At 35.1% G+C, this 20165-nt stretch overlaps 1 protein-coding gene across 1 annotated transcript; it reads left to right on the forward strand.

The window, feature by feature from the left end:
* The first annotated feature begins 3835 nt into the window (after nt 1-3835).
* LOC137400312 (2-oxo-4-hydroxy-4-carboxy-5-ureidoimidazoline decarboxylase-like) lies at nt 3836-9820 on the forward strand. The gene is made up of 4 exons (XM_068086637.1): nt 3836-3909; nt 5567-5663; nt 5939-6092; nt 8967-9820. Exons 1-4 carry the CDS (start codon nt 3907-3909, stop codon nt 9166-9168), a joined length of 456 nt encoding a protein of 151 aa, XP_067942738.1. The 5' UTR covers nt 3836-3906; the 3' UTR covers nt 9169-9820.
* The last annotated feature ends 10345 nt before the right edge of the window (nt 9821-20165 follow it).

The raw sequence follows: 20165 nt of genomic DNA on the forward strand, positions 1-20165 counted from the left end.
TTAGAAGTGGCTTTTGTAAATAAAGCCATGTGAATGCTGGAATTCTGGCCAATGGAGATTCTGACACACCCTACGCCATGCCTGAAAATTGACAGTTGGGGTTCAAACTTCCAAAGGTAAAAGCTGCGAGCACGAATATCGGTTGTTATAAGATAGTAAAAACAATAAATAAATCGGGAAACAATTATAATTGTATTGTGAATTTTAAAATATGTTTGATGTTTTGAAATTTTAGACATAAAACCGTATCAACAAACCCAATACCCGAAAAACTCGTTGGCCAAGAAGTACTCGTGCCAAGCTCTACCATCTACCCAAAGCTCAAAAAACTCAAACAAAAGGGAACGAGTCTGAACTCGTTGGCCAAGAAGTATTTGTGCCCAGCACTATTATATACTTATATATTAGGGTAAAAGATTTGTTGAAAATCTTATAAAACAATTAATGGTGTAATTGAGTCATGGTAGTTGAGTGCAAAGTGTGCCAGAACCCCCACAGAGCATACTACTAAGTTATACAACTTTTGCTTCATAACTAGCTTTGCATAGCCATTGCGGCTCTTTGTTGGCTGCTAAATCAAACAAAGCAAATCTATCAAATTATTGATCTTAAAAATCTTTTGTTGCACATTTTCTTGTAAAAAAAAACATTTTGTGACCATCGTATAAGCAATTTGTCAGGTATCAACCCCTTTATCTACCCCTTTTTGTTTAATAAAAGAACAATAAAATTAGGTTATCAAACTATTTATCATTTCAAGAAAACCATTTTCATAACTAATTGGGTGTAAAATCTTATAGAAAATTCATGGTGTAACACAATAACAAATTTTTGTGGTGAAGGAGCATAAAATAGGTTCATCAAACTAATTAATCTTTCAATGAAACTATTTTATGGATAGGTAAGTGTGAACAAGCAGTTTTCATCTAAAAGATCCGTAGCAAACATTGAACTGGAATAGCGAGAAAGATGGTTGTGAAAGATTGTTATATGCAGATGTGTGCTTTTTATATAAAATATAAAACTGTTTAGCTGTTTATTGTTTATGTTCACCAATGACAAAGACATAACATTTAGTAATAATAAGGGTTTCAACACATTGACCAAATTTGGTAGAAGTTCATCATATCACTAGATTTTCACCAAGTTATTGTAGAAGTTCACCAATATCATTAGATTATTGTGATGTTTTTTTGTATTTAATTATAATAATGTTCAAGTACCTTAAAAGAAAAAACTAACTCATGATTGTATCGGTCAACAAATACCAATGTCAGTACCTTTTAGACATACCCATGCACTAACCACTGATCTGATTGAGCAGCAGTTCCTTTCAGCATATTCAAATTAGTATAAAGCAGTTTTCTGTCATTTAAATATAATGATTTTATAGTCTCGTTTAAGTCACATAAAGCATGATTTTTGTGATCTGAAAGTTTTAGAAATATAATATTTTGGAAATTAAGTTATCATGTAACTTAGCTTGCAGTACACATGTATATCCGGCAGTTTCTCCACACATGCTAAATCAAATATAATTGTTATAGCTAAAAAAATAAGACAACCCTTTTGATTATCCAATTATAAAGATGTTGTTAGCACTTCATTGTACAGTGTATCTGTATGTTGGTGGTATTGTAAAGGTTTTGTGCGACCTTCACTTTTCATCTACTAGTACAAGACTCGGTGAATGAGTTTATACATATATTTCTGCTTAGTTCATAGGTTGTACAAGAATGATCAAGTAACATGCAATGAACAGGCCCAGAACAGCTCTGCTCTTCTACACAAATGTTCGAGCTTATATACTGTAGCTAGTAAGCTATGCCTCCGTTCTACTTGGTTGGACCTGGCACGGCTCAGCCCGGCTCGGTTCGGTCTTGACTTGGCACGGTTCTGGCTTGGCTATGGCTTAGCTTGGCGTAAGGGGACGCCATCTACCACAGTATTAGCCTGAATAAAGATCAACCTCCCGTAGGAGCAGTGGCATTACCACCAGTCAGATTACTATAGCTAACCAACCACAAGTTGGTAAATCGCAACCCTGAAGAACTGTTTAATCAGCATTGCTGATGTACACCTCTGTATCTTTATCTAATATCAAAAGTTACGTGATTACTCTGAAATTTTCAAAGGGACTTTACAAAATACTTGCTGCCATTGACAAGGTAAAACAGGTCTTTGTAACAGCTGCCATGTTAATTCTTACTAATGAATATTTTTCTTTCAAGAGAATATATGTTCTTTCAAATCCTACAATGATTGTCATATAAAAGCATCAGTGTATTGAAAGTAATTTTATCTGATCGGTTTGCATTCTAAGTAGTAGCTCTAATCACTTTTATTTTTTTAAGAAAAGCTCATAGATTTTTGATGTTCTCACTAGCTCTGATTGCGCAATTATACAGTAGATCGTGGATAGCTTATGAAACTAAGGCAATAAACTATTTGAGTTAGTGTTCAATCGTGTCATATGAGTGGTATACCTCTAGCAGCAGGCACTCCAGCTCATTTCATCACCGCTCTATAATAGCTATGACAAATGGAGTTTTTAGGGTTTTTTGCCAGTTTAAGATGTTTTTGACTTTCAAGGCTTTTTAATAAGTTGACCAAAGTGCAATCTTCTATCTTGCACAATCAAAGTTTAGTACTTTTAGTACTGCACGTTCTCTTCTATAGTTTGGTTGTTCATGCAATTGTCAGTTGAATAATGGTAGTTGACTTGAACAAAGATTATATTAAGCGTTTGTTTTTGTTGCTCCTTTAGTAATTGACTTTATTGAGGCTAACAAAAAAGAGTATTTCTCTTAGTCTCAGCCTGATGGCTTAGTGTGGGTTTAATCATAGAAAATGACATTATTGACAAATGACAACTGAAAATGACATATGTAAATGACATTCAATGTTAATCAATGCAATGTGCAATTACAATCCATACTGTGGTAACTGGTTGCCATGATTAGAGCCGGGTCAGAGAGAGAAGCCGACCCTGCGGCAGCCATCACCACGACAGGCCAAGCTCGACTTGGCAGCTAACATGGCTCCTGATAATACATTCTGTCGGCCGAAAGTCAGCAGCCCAGAAGTGTATATATATATATATATATATATATATATATATATATATATATATATATATACATATATATATATATATATATATGTATAAGTATATATAAAAAATGTATGGATATGTTTTATGTTTATACATTATATATGTATATATACTGTATACATATATAAGTATTGTAGTATCAAATTTTTTTTTTCCAAAACTTTTGAATTGTCATTTTACCACCAACCCTTTTGGCAAATCAGTTCAAGTTCATTGTTTATATAACTATGCAGTGAACGGCCTTTAGAAGCATTGCTTTACCGTTTTTTGTAGCAAGGGTTTAGTGCTGCATTTACATGTATGTATAAATTTCGAGTATATCTTTCTATTTCGGGTATAAGTGTCAGGTATGTTTATTGATTATCTACAGAAATGTGTATTAATTGGCTATTGGCTGAGATCGCAGCTTGGATAAGACTAAATAGTCTGACCTAGTTTAGAGCTAGCATTAGTGATGTTAAACTAGCTCCTTGTAGAGGTGAGAAATAAGCGTATGTAGGCGGAGCCAAGTTTTTAATGTAGTATTAATTTCGAATGGATTGATAGTTAGCTTCATCTTCACTGAACCGCTCCAGTTATTTTACTTTGCTTTCACTCCAGCAGTTTGTGGGTAAAAATGCTGACAATTTCGGGCGTGAATGAGCTCGGCTATGAACAGTTTGTAAATACTTTTAAGAATATAGTAGAGAAATGTCCAATTGCTGCTGGTAGCATATATGAAGACAGGCCGTTCCTAAGTGTATCATGTCTTCAGGCATCTGTCAGAGGTTTCTTGAAAGAGCTTCCTTATAATGGTGGGTTTGGTCATTTTCAACCTTATTATCAAGATGTTTGTGCTTATATAAATCGCGTTAAAAAGAAGCTTTTCCTAATAATTAGGAGCTTTTTAGTTCATTATGTAAAGTTTGAGCAAATAGTTGATGGTTCACAAAACAAGTTTTAATATAAAAAGTTTAAATGTTTAACAAGCACCAAAAAAATTAAACTAAGTTATCTAGTCTATACTAGTGTATCACTATATCTTTCTCGAAACCTAAGAATCACCAGGTCTACACATTCTAGTTGTGTGTTTCTATTATAGAATGTCAACAGAACCTGTTGTGATTAGAGTTGCCCCGATTTTGGTATCGGAATCGGTATCGGTGCCGATATGGGTGTCAAGTATCTGAATCGGTATCGGCCGATCTTTTCTTAAAAAATCTGAACCTTCCGATACTTTTTACAGATCAACCATTTAGCAGAAAACTGTATTTTAGCTTGCTATACTAATAAAAAAGCATCATCAACTGTAAGCTTCTCACTTTTACTTAATGAATTTCAGGCCTGCCACACAATTTATTTCATGTCTATAGCCTGATCAACACAGCGAATGAAACTTTTTAGCCAGAACGTAAACAAAAAGTGTGGTATTTCCCAATTACAACGATAGGATTTATTGCAGGCAATCACGAACAAGATAACAAAAATGGGAGGCAAGAACGCAGTGTAATATTTCTATTTACTAGCATTACGAAAGTAATTTAAACAGTCGACGCATAAAGTTATCTATCACTCTCTTGATCCTGACGATACAATGAATCGTTTGTATTGTACAAAAAACGGTAACCCCAGTGGCGTATCGGTATGTAGCCTGTCCTCCAACATCTGTGGCAAGTCAATCCCCCTTCAGTACTCTTGGCTACATTGATAATGATGGAAGAAAGAGACGTCTTACTGAGATAATTGAATCACTAACGGTAATTAAAAGAAACATTGATTTGCTCTAAACTTGTACAGGCACAGCAGTTCATCCAACAATAGAAGAGGGACTTCGTTATCACAGATAGAACTGCACTACTAACAGTAATTACCTTTATTTACAAATTACAAGAAACATGGACTGTTTTGTTACTACATGCACGGTATGTCAGTATGTGAATATGTATATATATTTTTTCCATAAATGCAAACAAATAAATACAAGAATATTCATGTTTTCTTTGCATTATGTTTGTATTTGCATAATAAAATGAAGAACTATCTATGCAACACAAAAGATCTGAATCGGTATCTGAATCGGATTATTTTTCAATTAGGATCGGTATATCGGATCGGTATCTGAATCGGCTGGTGAATTTAGAATCGGGGCATCTCTAGTTGTGATTACTTATTTTTACAGTTACCGGTTTTGTATATTATATCTCTCTATATTATATATATATCTCTCTTTATATTATCTCATACATTTGTTTAATTGAAAGGTCTCTCCGTTTCTGAAATTTTCTATTAAATTATTTTGCGTATTTAATAGTTTAACAGTGTTAAACATACGGTACACTTTTCCTGCTCACTCATGCTATTTCTTATAACATGTTATAAGTACTGATTTGATCAGAAGGAGCGAGTATAAGAAAGAAATGACGTTCAAACATAAACTGTTCTCTGCAACTGGGTATGTCTCTATTTGTTGAGGGTACCTTGCCAGTGGACTCAGACACATCCAGCAAAGATCACAGAGCCATTTTTTGTGCAGCAATGGTCTTAAAGACATGCACAGCCTCTGCTTGCAGTAAGCTAAGCAGAAATAATATTTGATTGTCTTAAATTTCCTCATTCACAAACACACAAAAACAAAAAGAACATAATTTTGAAGTTCTGGTGTGAAATCACTTGAAAAAAGAATGTTCAATGAAAGAGCAGCCCTAGTGTTATTGAATGATATAACTTCAAATAATTACTCACAAACAAATATATAATATATGTGGCAGAAAACACAAAAAGTTAAAACTGTTATGCTTCCTTATTTTGAGTTGTTTGAATCAAAACCTAACGTAAATGTTTAAGCTAAAGTTGGGGTGATCAGAAGTATGCCTGACTTGGCTGGAAAACTCGCTACTGCTAAACTTTTGGGCAAAGAATCAACTCTGGAGCAAAGAGCAGCAGGCCTTGAGAGTCTTTCAGCAGAAGAAAAAGCTATGATGGATCAGCTGAACTCAAAGTATATGCATACATCTAGCTGTTAGTCTTATTGTCTAGTTCTCATTTAGCTGAACATAAGTGATTAGCTGCAAAAGAGAATTATTGCTGCTTGTGAGACTCAACATTGGACAAGTTTAACCTTGGTGTCAATTAAAACTGTAAGCTCTAGTTAATAAATAGATAAAACGAATACATCTTTTGAATAGTGATGAAAATCATATAAATTGCTAGTCTGTGCTGCGAGAAGGGCGAGGCATTTGACAAAGGGCAGATATTAGCATACTTAACTGTTTGTCACACACTGCAGTTAGTATTGTCCTGTTTTCCCCACTGATAGACTTTCATTTTGTCTTTACATCTTAAACCAAAGATTTGACAAGTTTATGTCTAGTTTGAATAAAAATTATAAAGTGCAGCTCACAAATACAACATTGTTTAATTTTAATTCAAGTTTTAGTAGTAGTTAAAGGTTTGATCTAGATAGCTGAAACAGTAATGTTAACACATATGATGTTAACACATAACAGTGATGTTAACACATAGTTGTAATACTAGTAAGCTGATGAGATAAAAGAAAGTTGTGATGCCCCATTTATAAACCACACATATTTCTCTGCAAAAAATTAAATTGGTAATGATGGTATTTTATTTGGTCAAACCCGAAGTCTGCATAATAAATTTTGTTTAACTTTTTTTAGGTTACATTTCTTTTAGCAAAAAATGTAAACTAGCTCAGTGGCTATAAGCCGCAGTGTACTTTTAATTTCAACTGTCAGCCAGTTTATAATTGCAGTTTTTTCCTTGATTCCATCTTTTTTCTTATACAAGCAATACTCATGCGTTTGTTGAATATAAATACTGACAACCATTATTTGTTTGGTCTAATTTAAAATGGGTCATGTACGGACATTGAAAAAGTCCAAACATTTAAACTGAGCACTGTACAGAAATGCACATTAAAGAGCTTATATTGTCTTGCGCGAGTACTTTTACGCTACAATATTGCATGATATGAATATACAGTATACATGATAGAATAAAATGTGGTTGCACTTGCAAAAGGGTGCAGTATAATATTAATAAGAGTAATAATAACAAACAGAAATTACTGTGAAACACTGCATTGTTTAAAGTTGTCATTCTCCTGACAAATACCGCTGTGTCAGACAATGTGTCAACCGTACTCTGAATGTTGTCCAGACGATTTAAAGTCTGGAAAAATAAAACACAAAAAAGAGGGTAGGTTGAAGCTAAAAACTCGTTAATACAGAATTTTTTGTGAAAAACTTAGCTTAGCTATCAACTAGTAGCACCTTTTAAGTCTTCACTGCTATACACTATGTATAATGATAAATACATTACCATGAGTCTGATAATGTTTAATTTCTGTCTTGTACAGGTGTAAACACACTAACACGCTTTCTTTTTGGTATCTGAAGGTGATATCAGCTCGAGTCTCTCTCATCCTAATTTGCTCTACTTTTAGGAAAGATACTTTAACATAGAATTCTTTAAGTTTCTAAACCCTCTAATTAGTTTATGTTTTGTAAAAACTTCGAGTCACTGCGTCATAGCTGCAAAGAAATGTTTATTAACAGTTTTATCAAAATAGTGATAGATGATCGACTGTTGTACAATCTGAAAAATGCTAAATGCAAATATACTTTTGTAAAATTTACCTCCTAGGAAAAGTTTACTGAAATGCAGATAATGGTGCATCATTATGTTTTGCTCTAAAAGAATATGGATAATTAACAAATATTAATAAAAAGTGCAACAAATAATAATTTTTTGTTTTATTGATTTGTAATTTTCGGCCACTTAATTTTGCATCTGTTCATTGAGGTTAATATTCTCCAAAATTTATGCTCATCTTTTTTAAACAAGTCACAAAACAGCAAGCGAACGACATTCTGTTAATTTTTCTCTAGTGAAGACATGTAGAAGTAGGTTAGTGACTGCTTGAGTAGTCGCCAATGAAATTAAGTACAGTACATCTGTCTAAACGTGTGTTTAAATGTGCATTTTTCTGTTTTGCCTGGAGCATTTGCCCATGCGAGAGTCCTAGCAAATCTAAAATATGGGCCCCATGCGAGAGTCCTAGCAAATCTAAAATATGGGCCCCATGCGAAAGTACTAGCGAATCTAGAGTATGTGCTCCATGCGAAAGTACTAGCGAATCTAGAGTATGTGCCCATGCGAAAGTACTAGCGAATCTAGAGTATGTGCCCATGCGAAAGTGCTAGCGAATCTAGAGTATGTGCCCATGCGAAAGTACTAGCGAATAGAATATTTTTTAAATTTAATAAAGAGTTCAGTAGTAGTTAAAGGTTTGATCTAGGAAGTTAGCTAAAACAGTGATGTTAACAGATAGTTATAATACTAGTGAGCTGATGAGCTGAAAGCAGAGTTGTGATGCATTAATTATAAAGCACGCATATTTCTCTTAAATAATGAATGATGGTATAAGATGAATTATAAGTTACTGGGTTTATACCTTAGCTAAATTGCTAAATGCCGCTACTTTGTTCATCATTTTAGTCATATACAACGGTGGTTTGATAGATACAGATAGCTTTCTTAAAAGTTCAAATACTATTATGATACGTGCATAATTTTTGAGAGCTATGTTCTTTTAGGTGTTTTCTTCACAATTATATATTTTTTAAATAATTTTGAAGCTATACATTTTAGAGACTATTTTAAAATGGTTACTCCTTTTAAAATTTGCTGAAATGTTGAACTTAACTTGAACTTGATTAAAAGGATCTTTACTTATTGAGTCGGTTTTATAACTTCTATAATATTCATACTTTGTCGTATGACCTGACAACAAATAGGTAATGTTATATTTAAAACCACACTAATGTTAAATCTTTTTGGTTATATGCAGATACAAAGAAAAATTTGGTTTCCCATTTGTCATCTGCGCTCGAAAAAACGTCGTTTCAACAATATTTAACGGAATGAAGGCCAGGCTGGAGAGAGACAAGGATTTAGAGATAGCCACTGCTCTTGCAGAGATTCAAAACATTTGTTGGTTAAGACTAAATGATATAGTGAAAGATGAATCTGCAATTCAAGCTGTCTATTAAGCAGATAAAAAAGCACTTGACTCTGCATACATATGCTATAAACCTAAACTTTGCTTTACAATATTAGCAACTTTGTAGTGTTTTAGCTCACACATTGGTTCAAATCTGCATCAAAGGCAACTATGTTTATTTAGGTTGATAACTTCTTTTGCTTTTTTGTTGCTACAATTTAATGCTTTTCTGCAATATTATTAAAAGATAACACTACATTATTATTATATAACAACAGTCTTCCATAATGTCTAATGACTTCGTACATAACTTTACTAACAGTGCAGTCTAAATTGGTAGCCTCAGTTCTCATTTAAAAGACTGCATGACTAAGGTTTTTGTTAAACTGGATTCATTGTATGCGCAGCGTGAACTAAATCTTTAGTATAGTGCATTGTGCAAAAACATGAATAGCTGTTAGATAAGAAACTCGTTTGTAAGTCTTTGTTTGTTTTTTCCAATACATTTATTTATTTTTTATTCTTCACGTTGCTGTTTACAGTCACCTTTGTGTGATTTTGAGACTTAGTGTTAAAGTCAGCACTCGTATTTTAACAAAGACGGCTATTTGTAATATCTTTAAAGCTGTCATTTCTTTTTCTGTTCGCTCAACTTGGTATTTTTATCTGTAATCTATATTATTGGCACATAAATTTTCAATTGCTTCAATACAGTTTTTTGATCGATTAATTACTTTGACAGAATAAATAAAGTAGTCACTGGTTACTTTCAAATATGCAATCGGAGATGGATAAAGAATGAAAAACATGACCTCATAGTCCACCCAATGAGCAAAATAATGTTTTGCTTTATGAGCTCAGAGTGTCAATGATAACTATGTTATCGACTTGCTCATGCTCAAATGATATCTCATTTATTCACCAAAAGGGCATTTTCATAAAATAATTGCACAATGTTACACTGTCGTAGACTCATTGTCTAGCAAGACTCTACCTCAGTCACCATGTTGTAAAATATTCTTTTTTTCTCTATGGCAGTTTTCAGGTTTGCTATCAACCCAGGCTAGCGAAAATGATGCCAGTAGATAGCGATGATTGAATAGATGTACATGTAAATTTTTGTTTGATGACATTTACTTATTATCTGAACTGCTGTGAAGTCTTGGTTTGCCATTTCAGCTTGCTGATATAAATGATGCGACTTAAAAATTGCTAATGCAGAATATTAATTTGTGACACGCTGTAAAAGGGTTTAAAAAAAGACTGACCAAGAAAGAGTAAGAGCAATCGAGATACTACCCGCCATCAGCCAATGAAATTGCCCAGCAACGCCAACCAACCCAAAGCATTCAGGACCGCCAAGGCGTTATCACAGGTGTGATCCTGTCACATTGGTTAAGGACAGGCTGTATAAGCAAGCAGTAATACTTCACCTTATGATGAAGGTGCCATCCAATGAGCTGGGCATCCAGGCACTTTGAGACACTCTGGGCATGCAATGAACAGCTCAATGCAACAGTGTGCACAATAAAAATATTTCTCTACAATCTCAATCCTCTATGAGATAAACTTCAACATAACTTTGTCACAAACTATGATTGTGAGTATTTACACCAAGTGTACTTTAGATTATTGCTTGTATAAGCAAAAAGAATGTCACAAAGAAAAAAAAAGACTTGTAAACAGGCTCACAGCTGAAACAAAAATTCAGCTGCTGCTTATAGCCACTGAGCTAGTTTAAATTCTTTGGCTAGGAAATTTAAATTTTAAACACTGTGGTCTGCGTCTTAGCTCACATAACAGAAGCCTCTTAAAAACCAATAGCTAAGTGGTTTGAAGTTTATCAAGCAGACCACAGATAGTGACAGCCTGTCAGACTATTTCACCCTGAGTTCATTGGCCAAGCTGAAAAAAATGATAAGGTCAGATGGTGGCAAAAAAGCAGTTCGTTTGCCTGTGTAACCAGGATAAAGAAGCATTAGCTTTAGTTAAGTACGTTGAACAATTTCAGATTAGCATCCTAGGCAAGGAACCTACATGTAGCTTGCTTACTGATTGTAAACCTGTATATCTCACTTTTAAAAGCCACCTTCCGAACCTGTAGTCCTTATAGAGCGGTAGGCATTACCAGCTTCATTTATAAAGCATATCGCACTGAATTGAATTCCGCTGGAGTGTTGTAATTTGAGCTCATTAGCCAAAGTCAACCTTAAGAATAAGGACAGGCATACTGCAGTCAAATTCCAAGTCAGATCACTTCATAATCACACACCTATGAAAACTAGTACAACTGAAACTATGACTTGAACTGTCTCAATTTATCTCCTAGCCGTCTCTAGCAGCTTCAAGAGTGATACTAGAAATTCAGGTATATTTCTATGTCAAAGGTCTGCCCAAGTGCATGTTGGACAGAGCAGCATGATCTGAAGCGGATATTACACAGAGTAGAGATTAACATACTCATTGACTGATGAATCACTGCACTAGCTGGGATGAAGTTTAACCTGTCTTGTCCTGTCATTAAACTGGTGATTTCTCTTGTCAACTGTGAGCTGCTAGCAATACAAAGCTATTAGCTCATTAAATCATTTATCTTACAGTATTCATGAAGTAGAACAGACTGGAAATGTTGGTTTAGACTAAATTAAACCCAGTTGTTGTCTCAGTAAAAAATAACTTTAATAACTTTTTTATTTAAACTAAACCGGTTATCTGTTACTGAGACAATAACTGGTTTCAATTTAGGCTAAACCAGTTATCCGTTCCTGAAACAATAACTGGTTTTTGCTTTCGGCTAAACCGGTTATCTGTTACTGAGACAATAAATGGTTTTTATTTAGGCTTAACCGGTTATCTGTTACTGAGACAATAACTGGTTTTTATTTGGGCTTAACCGGTTATCTGTCTTACTGAGACAATAACTGGTTTTTTTTGGGCTAAACCGGTTATCTGTTACTGAAACAATAACTGGCTTTTGCTTTCGGCTAAACCGGTTATCTGTTATTGAGACAATAACTGGTTTTTATTTAGGCTTAACCGGTTATCTGTCTTACTGAGACAATAACTGGTTTTTTTTGGGCTAAACCGGTTATCTGTTACTGAGACAATAATTGGTTTTAATTTAGGCTAAACTGGTTATCTGTTACTGAGACAATAACTGGTTTTTATTTGGACTAAACTGGTTATCTGTTACTGAAACAGTAACTGGTTTTTGCTTTAGGCTAAACCGGTTACTGAGACAATAACTGGTTTTTATTTAGGCTAAACCGGTTATCTGTTACTGAGACAAAAACTGGCTTTTATTGAGGCTGAACCGGTTATCTGTTACTGAAAACAATACCTGGTTTTTATTTAGGCTATAACTCTGTTTCAACTTTAATGTTTGCTACCAATATAGATAATTGGTAGCAAACATTTATGGAGACAAGGGTAAGTATGGTGAATATAGCGAGCCTAGTACCCACACAGTCTAAACTAAAAACAAGTAAAAATGATTCTAATGATTACTACAGTTGTGATAGTAATTTATGAACCACTTATAATAAACGCTTTAATTGTTATTAATTTATACTTTGTAAAATACTTATTAGATGAATTATGGCCATGGAAGCATTAGCTTTGGTTAAGTGAAAAATCTTTACTTAACTTAATATCTTTCACTGATATGCATATCAGTGAAAAACAAGGATGTTTGACACTTGATCCTGTTAAATGCCAACCGATATCAGTCTTTTTCAATCAAGTTTTGGTATAACATAAAGCACATGAATGGTGTATCTGAACATTACGGCAAAACTACAGTAAAAAAAGCTTACATTTGTGGACAAAATTGATCAAATTTAACATGTATTTTGGAAATTATGAAAGTGTACTGACTTCACACTTATGGGTTCGGCATAAAGTCTGGTGCAAATAAAAATTTCACTTCAAACTTCAAGCGAGATAATATATTTGAGTAAATTACACTGTGCATTTTGCAATCACGTGTTAAAGACTGGCTCTTTAAGGCTACAATGGTTCTTTTATATATAAACTATAATGGTATGATTGATGTCAAAACATAAACATTGCCAAACACAACTTCATATATGTGACACACAACATTAGCCAAAACATACATTTTATCTTTTAGACACAAGTGACACAACCACAGTTTAAAGACAGATAAATCATAACGTTGGTTTCGAGAATAAACCTTGAAAACAGACACAGGATGAGATTGTTCATTTTAGGCAGAGTCCATAGCAATGCATGTCAGCAATGAATGTCATTTTAAATCAATCCTTAAACATTGCATAGCTTGTGTAAATGAGGGGCTTTTCTGGAAATGTAATTGCAATGCTGCTATGACGAGATAATGGTTGTCAAATAGATTTCTAGCGTGCAATCGCAGGGACTGACATATTCAGGTCAACACCGACGAGCTGTTAAGAATGAGTCATTCTTCTTTGAGATATCTTCATATTTTACACCTTCCTTTTTTGAAAAAGTTGGAAGGAATGAGTCACTGAAAGATATTTGGGCGGGAAGAACACAGCTTCAAAAGGAAAAACAGAACATACATTCTTCAGAATTCAGAATTCCACAGAATCCTTCACAAAAAAACAAAACATTAAAGTTTGGCTACTCTCTCCTATAATTTTTTTCTAGTTCATGTGATGTTTGATGCATTATGTGTCAACATCTGCTTTGGCGCCGGTGTGTTTAATGAGTATCACAAAAGTTCGGATCTCTCATATACCATGTTGTCGATAACACGTTAGTTGTGGTGCTCTTATGTAATTTTGCCTAGCAATGGATAAAGATATAACATAATGTGCAGTAATCCTAGTGAATCTATAAATAAACATACAAATGAGTAGCTCCAAACTAGATAAAACTTTACTCTACTGTTCAGGTTTCCAATTATTGCTAGTACAATAAAAAAGTACTTCTGTTTGTTCTAGATGCAACAGCCTCTTTTATGTATAATCTTTTCAAATGGATAATAAGTAGCATATCAATTAATATTACAATGCCTTGTTGGAAGAAGGAGAGGTTACGTAAAGAAAACTTGCAGCAAGCATCAGTTACTTAAAATAAGGCTGCTGCTTGACCGAGTTAAATGTAACATACACAGCTGCAAAAAAAAAGAAACATAAACAACTTAACTGAATTGCTGTTCAGTAGTGATGATCTAAAGGAAGATAAGCCGTATTCCTAGAAGAGTGGCGTACGCATCAGCTTCCACTGTCAACATGCGACACTGTTAGCAGACAACGATGGAGGCGTAAAAATTACTCCATTCACACGCGCCATGAAGCTTGTTAGTAAAGCTACAATAGAAAGTGGAAGGGGGAGGGGGGTAAAACCAAATCAGTGTGCTAAGTTCTAGTAAACTTGAAGTCTATAGTTTAGTGGCTGCTGTTTTTGAAGGCTCATTTTGAGTATTTGCTAAACAGATGAAATTTGTTACTGCTATTGTTAAATTTAATTGTTTGATTCTTTTTTTAAAGAAAGCAAAGATATGCTAACCAAATCAAAAAAGAAAATAGGCTCAAATTACTATTATCAATGTTCCAAAAACAATTAGGAAATGGTTGGTTTTACAGGGAGTACAACTATTGTCTGGCTTGAATGTGGTATCCGTGAGTACGCTTGTCAGGGTCAGAAGCCGATGGTGTTTTGGTATCCCCATCACTATGCTTAACTGAGTTGTAAGTTGGTCGTTGAAAGCCTTTGGTCAGTAAAGGCCTGCTCTTCATAAGTGTCAGAAACAAGTATGCTAGTCAGAACAGATAGGACAACTAGGAAGCCGGCTCTTCTTGAGCTATCAGGTGTGCTTGCATTCATTCTTGACAATGGTAATAAATGCAATTTACCAGTGGATTAGTATAAGAAAAATGTGTCCATGTGTCCTATTGTCTATTCCTAGCATCAAATGACAGTAGCATTTAGGTCTAACGGATAGCCTGGCTCTTATTAGCATACAATGTATTTTGATTGCACTGCACTGGTATATAAACTTCTCCTATGCAATTGACCACATTTCCACTTACTGACCTAATAGCTCAAACTGTTTCTTTCATTTTAAACCTTAACCAAAAATAATCACAAAGGGATTTTGTATGGTAGAAAATTGAGCTCCACTATTGATAAGGATTGATGCAAGAAGTTAAGACACACAAGAAATTGCACAATGCTGGCTGTTTTAACTGAGAAAGGTGAGTAAGACGACTTGGGCGGCGACTTCTTGCAATCCTTCTAACAAGTGAGCCTGATGGCCTGCTGGTATTACTTAGAGATGCCGGGTTTGTGTGGCATATTGCTGGTTTGTAGTTTCTACCTGAATGCATTTGTGGTGCTGACTGCAAAACTTTAAGCTTTTTGATTTTATTAGTATGAATTATTCATAGATCAGACAATTGAGATTTAACAGTTTGTTTCTCTACATACATTTCATCAATTTTCCTAATCACCGTTTCAGGAGCGATACTGTCAGGTGGTATGTAGGGTGGCAATGATTGCAACATAGGAGCGCGGGTGCGCAATGAAGACCACAGAGATATCGCTGGCGTGTGCCTAAACACACTCGAGCGATTTACCAGCAAACGGTAATGCGGGCACGCTCACAAACTGCCAATAAAGCTCTGTATCATCAGTTTATTCTGAGTGGTCAATAAATTTAAGTCAATATGACGCTTTCTAGACAACGATGTAAAGAACTTTCATTTTTGTTATTAGGCCTATCTTGTTTTTACGGATTGTACACTACATGAAGGGCAAAGAAAAAAATGATTTTTGTATTCTTAACAGTAATATTTTACGATTTTTATATAATTTAATTTTTAGTAAGTTTTTTTAATATAAATATTTGTCATTCTCAAGATGGTCAACCTGCACAATGATTGACTCCCAAATGTTGGTTTTCAACTGTTTTTTTTGTAATTTTGGTGTGTTTAGTTGTACAGGACTGGGTGTGCTTTTATTGAATCTATGACTAATTCAGTGTGCATTTTGATGATGTTTCAATTGTAATAAAATAGCCAAATGTGGTTGCTGTCCATTGGTAAACATCGCTGCAAAAAGAATTACCAGTCGTAGAGTTGAATTCTGGGAAAAACCAACTGATCGAAATCGCTCTGCATGAGCTTGCTGAGCGAGTTCTAGCGCTGATTAGCGCCTTGGAGCGTGATATTGCACTAAATACCTTCTCATGCGTTTGCGCCTTGAGCGTTTCAGTTTGAGCTACTTGAACTGCAACTGTCTCAGCATTATTGGCCTTCTCAGCAGTTTCACAAAGGTCATCAAGCTCTGACAATTCAAGAATAGCTTTGTTTTCAGCATCTTTAAAACATGTAATTTCGTACTGAAATGCTATCTCATCATAACTGTTCTCAATTATAACATTTGTAGAACATGCAAAACAGTACAATTATCAATTGGCTCTGTTTTATTTTCAGTAGACACATTATCCTGATTATTATTACTGTAAGCAACAGATGAGACAGGGTTAGTGGCATGGAATTCGTAAGGTGTTTGTCCCATTTCCACGGAGGTGACATCCATAGGTAACCAGAAATTGGTGGCTGCTGCCTCAGTGGTTCCCATAATTGAGATGAGTGGCTATTAGATTAGAAAGCACCTGTTTGTGGTTTTTTACTCTGAAAATGACTTATTGCAAAACCTCTGTTTGCGCTAAAGTAATTTTTTGTATTCGGTTTTCGAATATGGCATTGGAAAAACAAATGGTTTTCATCTCCACATTCAAGTTATTTTATGCTACGCTAATAGCGGCTTACAAAAGTTTTGGCAGAGATTTTCCTGCCAAAGCTAGCACGCTTTTTCGAATTTTTGGTCTCAAGCCTTTTCTAAAATGAAGTAGCACAAATTGGCTTTCTTTTTATTCTTTACCTTGGCTCACGATTTTTTTAAAATCTTTTGTAATACTGTTTCACGGTTTTACCGTTTCACTTTCACCCTGTTAAATTAAAAAGATTTTTATAGTCACCTGCTCGGCTCCCTGTAAAGTGATTAGCTTATTTTTTAACAAAAATTTTAATGTACCATAATTAACAGGTTCGCCTTTTTCTCTTACAATTTTTCATCAATATGTAGTAGCCAAATCATTTAGACAAACTGACAAAATTACAGCGTACTCAGTTTCATGAACATCTTTTAGTACGCAACACATTTCAAATTTCTTGATAAACGTTTCAAAAGCTCTGTTAATCGATTTACCTGTAAAGAACAAGTCAAATTTTACCTGCTTTTCTTTATACTGGCTGACATAGTATTAAGATTGTGCTTACCTCTACTTTTTTTAAGCCTATGGAAAGAAACTCTTGTGCCGGTTGGCTCCTTCCTGTCTTCATAATTTTCTCGGAAACCATGGAAAGCAGAGCTTGTTATAGCTAGCTCCCCCCTGGCTTCATAACTGTCTCAGAATCTACGGAGAGGAGAGCTTGCTAGTGGTGACTCCTTCCTGTCCATATTCTCAACTTTCTCCGCCAAAGACGCTAGCATATCCTCCAAACCTCTGGTCCGCTCATCCAACTGGCATTCTACAACGTCTGCAAGCATCCTGCATGTCTCATCTGCATACAGGCGGGCATATTCATGTCTTTTTTTCAACCCTTTTCTCTAATGCTTATATGCAAGCTATGCAATGTTTAAGGGTTTACTGTATTTATATTGACAGTCATTACTGTTATACTTGTGTTATAAGTAGTAATACTTGCAAAGAGCTTAGCATTTTGGTTTGGTGGTAGGAATAATTATATTTTATTAAACACAGAGCAGCACTTATATATCAATGGTGGTATAACAGGAAGTATTTATAAATAGTAAGGTGACATCATGGAGTAGTAAACAATGAATCATTTGCATACGGAAGGTATGCTGACAAGGTATATAGACAGCACATAAAATGATACAGTGTTATTAACAACACTACAACCCTTTCCTTTTTTAGATAATAGACATATACGATAAAGTGCTGAATCAAGTCTTCGGTAAAACACATGCATAAAATATTACAAACTAGTCTCAGTACTTTTATAATCATAGTTTGAATATATCAGCGTGCACATAAGCAAATAACAATATTGCAAAATAGTACTGAGTACGGTGATGGTTGAGGTGAAAGAAGTGCAGTATAGCTTATGCAGAACCAGGATGCCCCAATGCGTGAACTACATAATCTTCAAATAGTTCTGGCAAATTACGAACACGCTGCAGCGTGTTCAACGCTTTCATGAAAGTGTTGAACTGGTATTCCACCACTGCGTATGTCCCTGTTGGCCATTTCAGAACCCTGGGTATTTTTGGCTATAGATTCTAAAGTATTAGCAATAACCTTCACAAACGTTACATTACATCTTGTTGCTTTTCCATACTCATCTTGACAAACAATGTCTGAGCCCAACTTAGCAATTACTTTTTGTTGTTCTGATGAAAAATTAGCATCTAGCTTTTCCTTTTTCTTTTGTCTAAGTAAAACTGAGTCACCTACTTCAATCGAAAGTTCTTTTGCACCCCTGATTTTATCTGCACATTCTTCAGCCCTAAGCTTGCTTGTTTCATTGTTCTCTCTAGCATTTTCATCCACAGATGAATCTACTTCAACCTCAAGAGATGGTAGTTTTGTAAACATATCTTTACCAAAAAGCAAAGTGTATAGTGCTACACCTGTGCTAGCATGTGGAGTCGATCTATACGCTACCAAAAACCTTCTCCGCTCAGCCCCTAAGTATAACCTGTTATAGTGAGCAAAGTTCAACACCCTGACTAGTGTTCTATTGACCCCTCCCGACTTCACCTTTAGCTTGAGGCAACAACAGACTGGTTGACAACCATATGATGTTATTTGATCTTAGATAGTTTTGAAATTCACTAGAAAAAAACTAGGGACCATAATGAGTTCTTAAAATGTTGGGAAACCCCATCCTAGAAAATACTGTGTCCATGAATACTATGAAATTAGCAGTACTAGTCGACCCTAGCATAGCAGTTTCAAGGAACCTGCTGTAATAATCAATCAAGACAATGCTGTGCTTTCCATTTGGTAGAGGTCCCAGCAAGTCTACACACAAGAATGACCACACTGCAGTAAGAAATTTAGTCACAGACAAAGGAAGGGATGGATTAGGAGCGCTAACCTGAAGGTAATCTATACATGACCTATGACATATTTTGTTTGCGTCCCTATCTATTCCTGGCCACTACACTTTGGAGCTCAGTCTTTGGTTATTTTTTTACATATCCTTGGTGTCCCTCATGTCCTAAGTTAAGTACTTGTTTCCTAAGCTAGACTGGCATTACAACTCTGTTGCCTTTTTTTACATGGCCCCCTTCTAACCTAGACAAAGTTTTCTGGATAATTTACTGAAACTGCTAAGCGCCAGAGTTAGCCCCATGCTCAATTGTTTGTAACAGTACAAACCGTATGGCGTCACAAAAGTTGTGATGTCTATTGAACTTTCATCTAAGAAAATTTAGTGAAAGCCTTGTTTTAAATCTAACTTAGAAAAAACTTTGGTCCCTTGTAAACTTACCAACATTTCCTTTACTGTTGGTATTGGTGACGTTTGCGAAGTATGGCTTTATTTGCTTGCCTCATGTCAAACGTTCGTCGACTTTTTCCAGAATTCTGCTGAATAGCTACTAAGGAACTTACCCAGGAAGTGCCCGACCCTTCAACGCGTTCAATGATATCATTTGCCAGCAGCTTGTCTAGCTTCTTTTTTACTTTACCTCTCAAACCAAATGGCAATCTACACACCGGTTGGGCAAGTGGTTCTACATTTCTACCTACCTAAAGTTTGACTTTAACCCCTTTCAGTTTACCCACACCTTTGAAAATATTAGAGTACTTAAATATGATGTCATCATCAGCGACCACAGAATTCAAACAATCGCTACTGACAGATAACAAACCCAACCGCACATCAGTGTTATAACTCATCAGGCATTTAGCTTGACCGTTGAAAACAAAAAATGTGGTCATCACCTCAGACTTTCCATGTGAAATACTGGCCTCAAACTTGCCTAGAAAATCTAATTTTG

Source organism: Watersipora subatra, chromosome 7, assembly GCF_963576615.1.
Source record: "Watersipora subatra chromosome 7, tzWatSuba1.1, whole genome shotgun sequence".
Classification (NCBI taxonomy): domain Eukaryota; kingdom Metazoa; phylum Bryozoa; class Gymnolaemata; order Cheilostomatida; family Watersiporidae; genus Watersipora; species Watersipora subatra.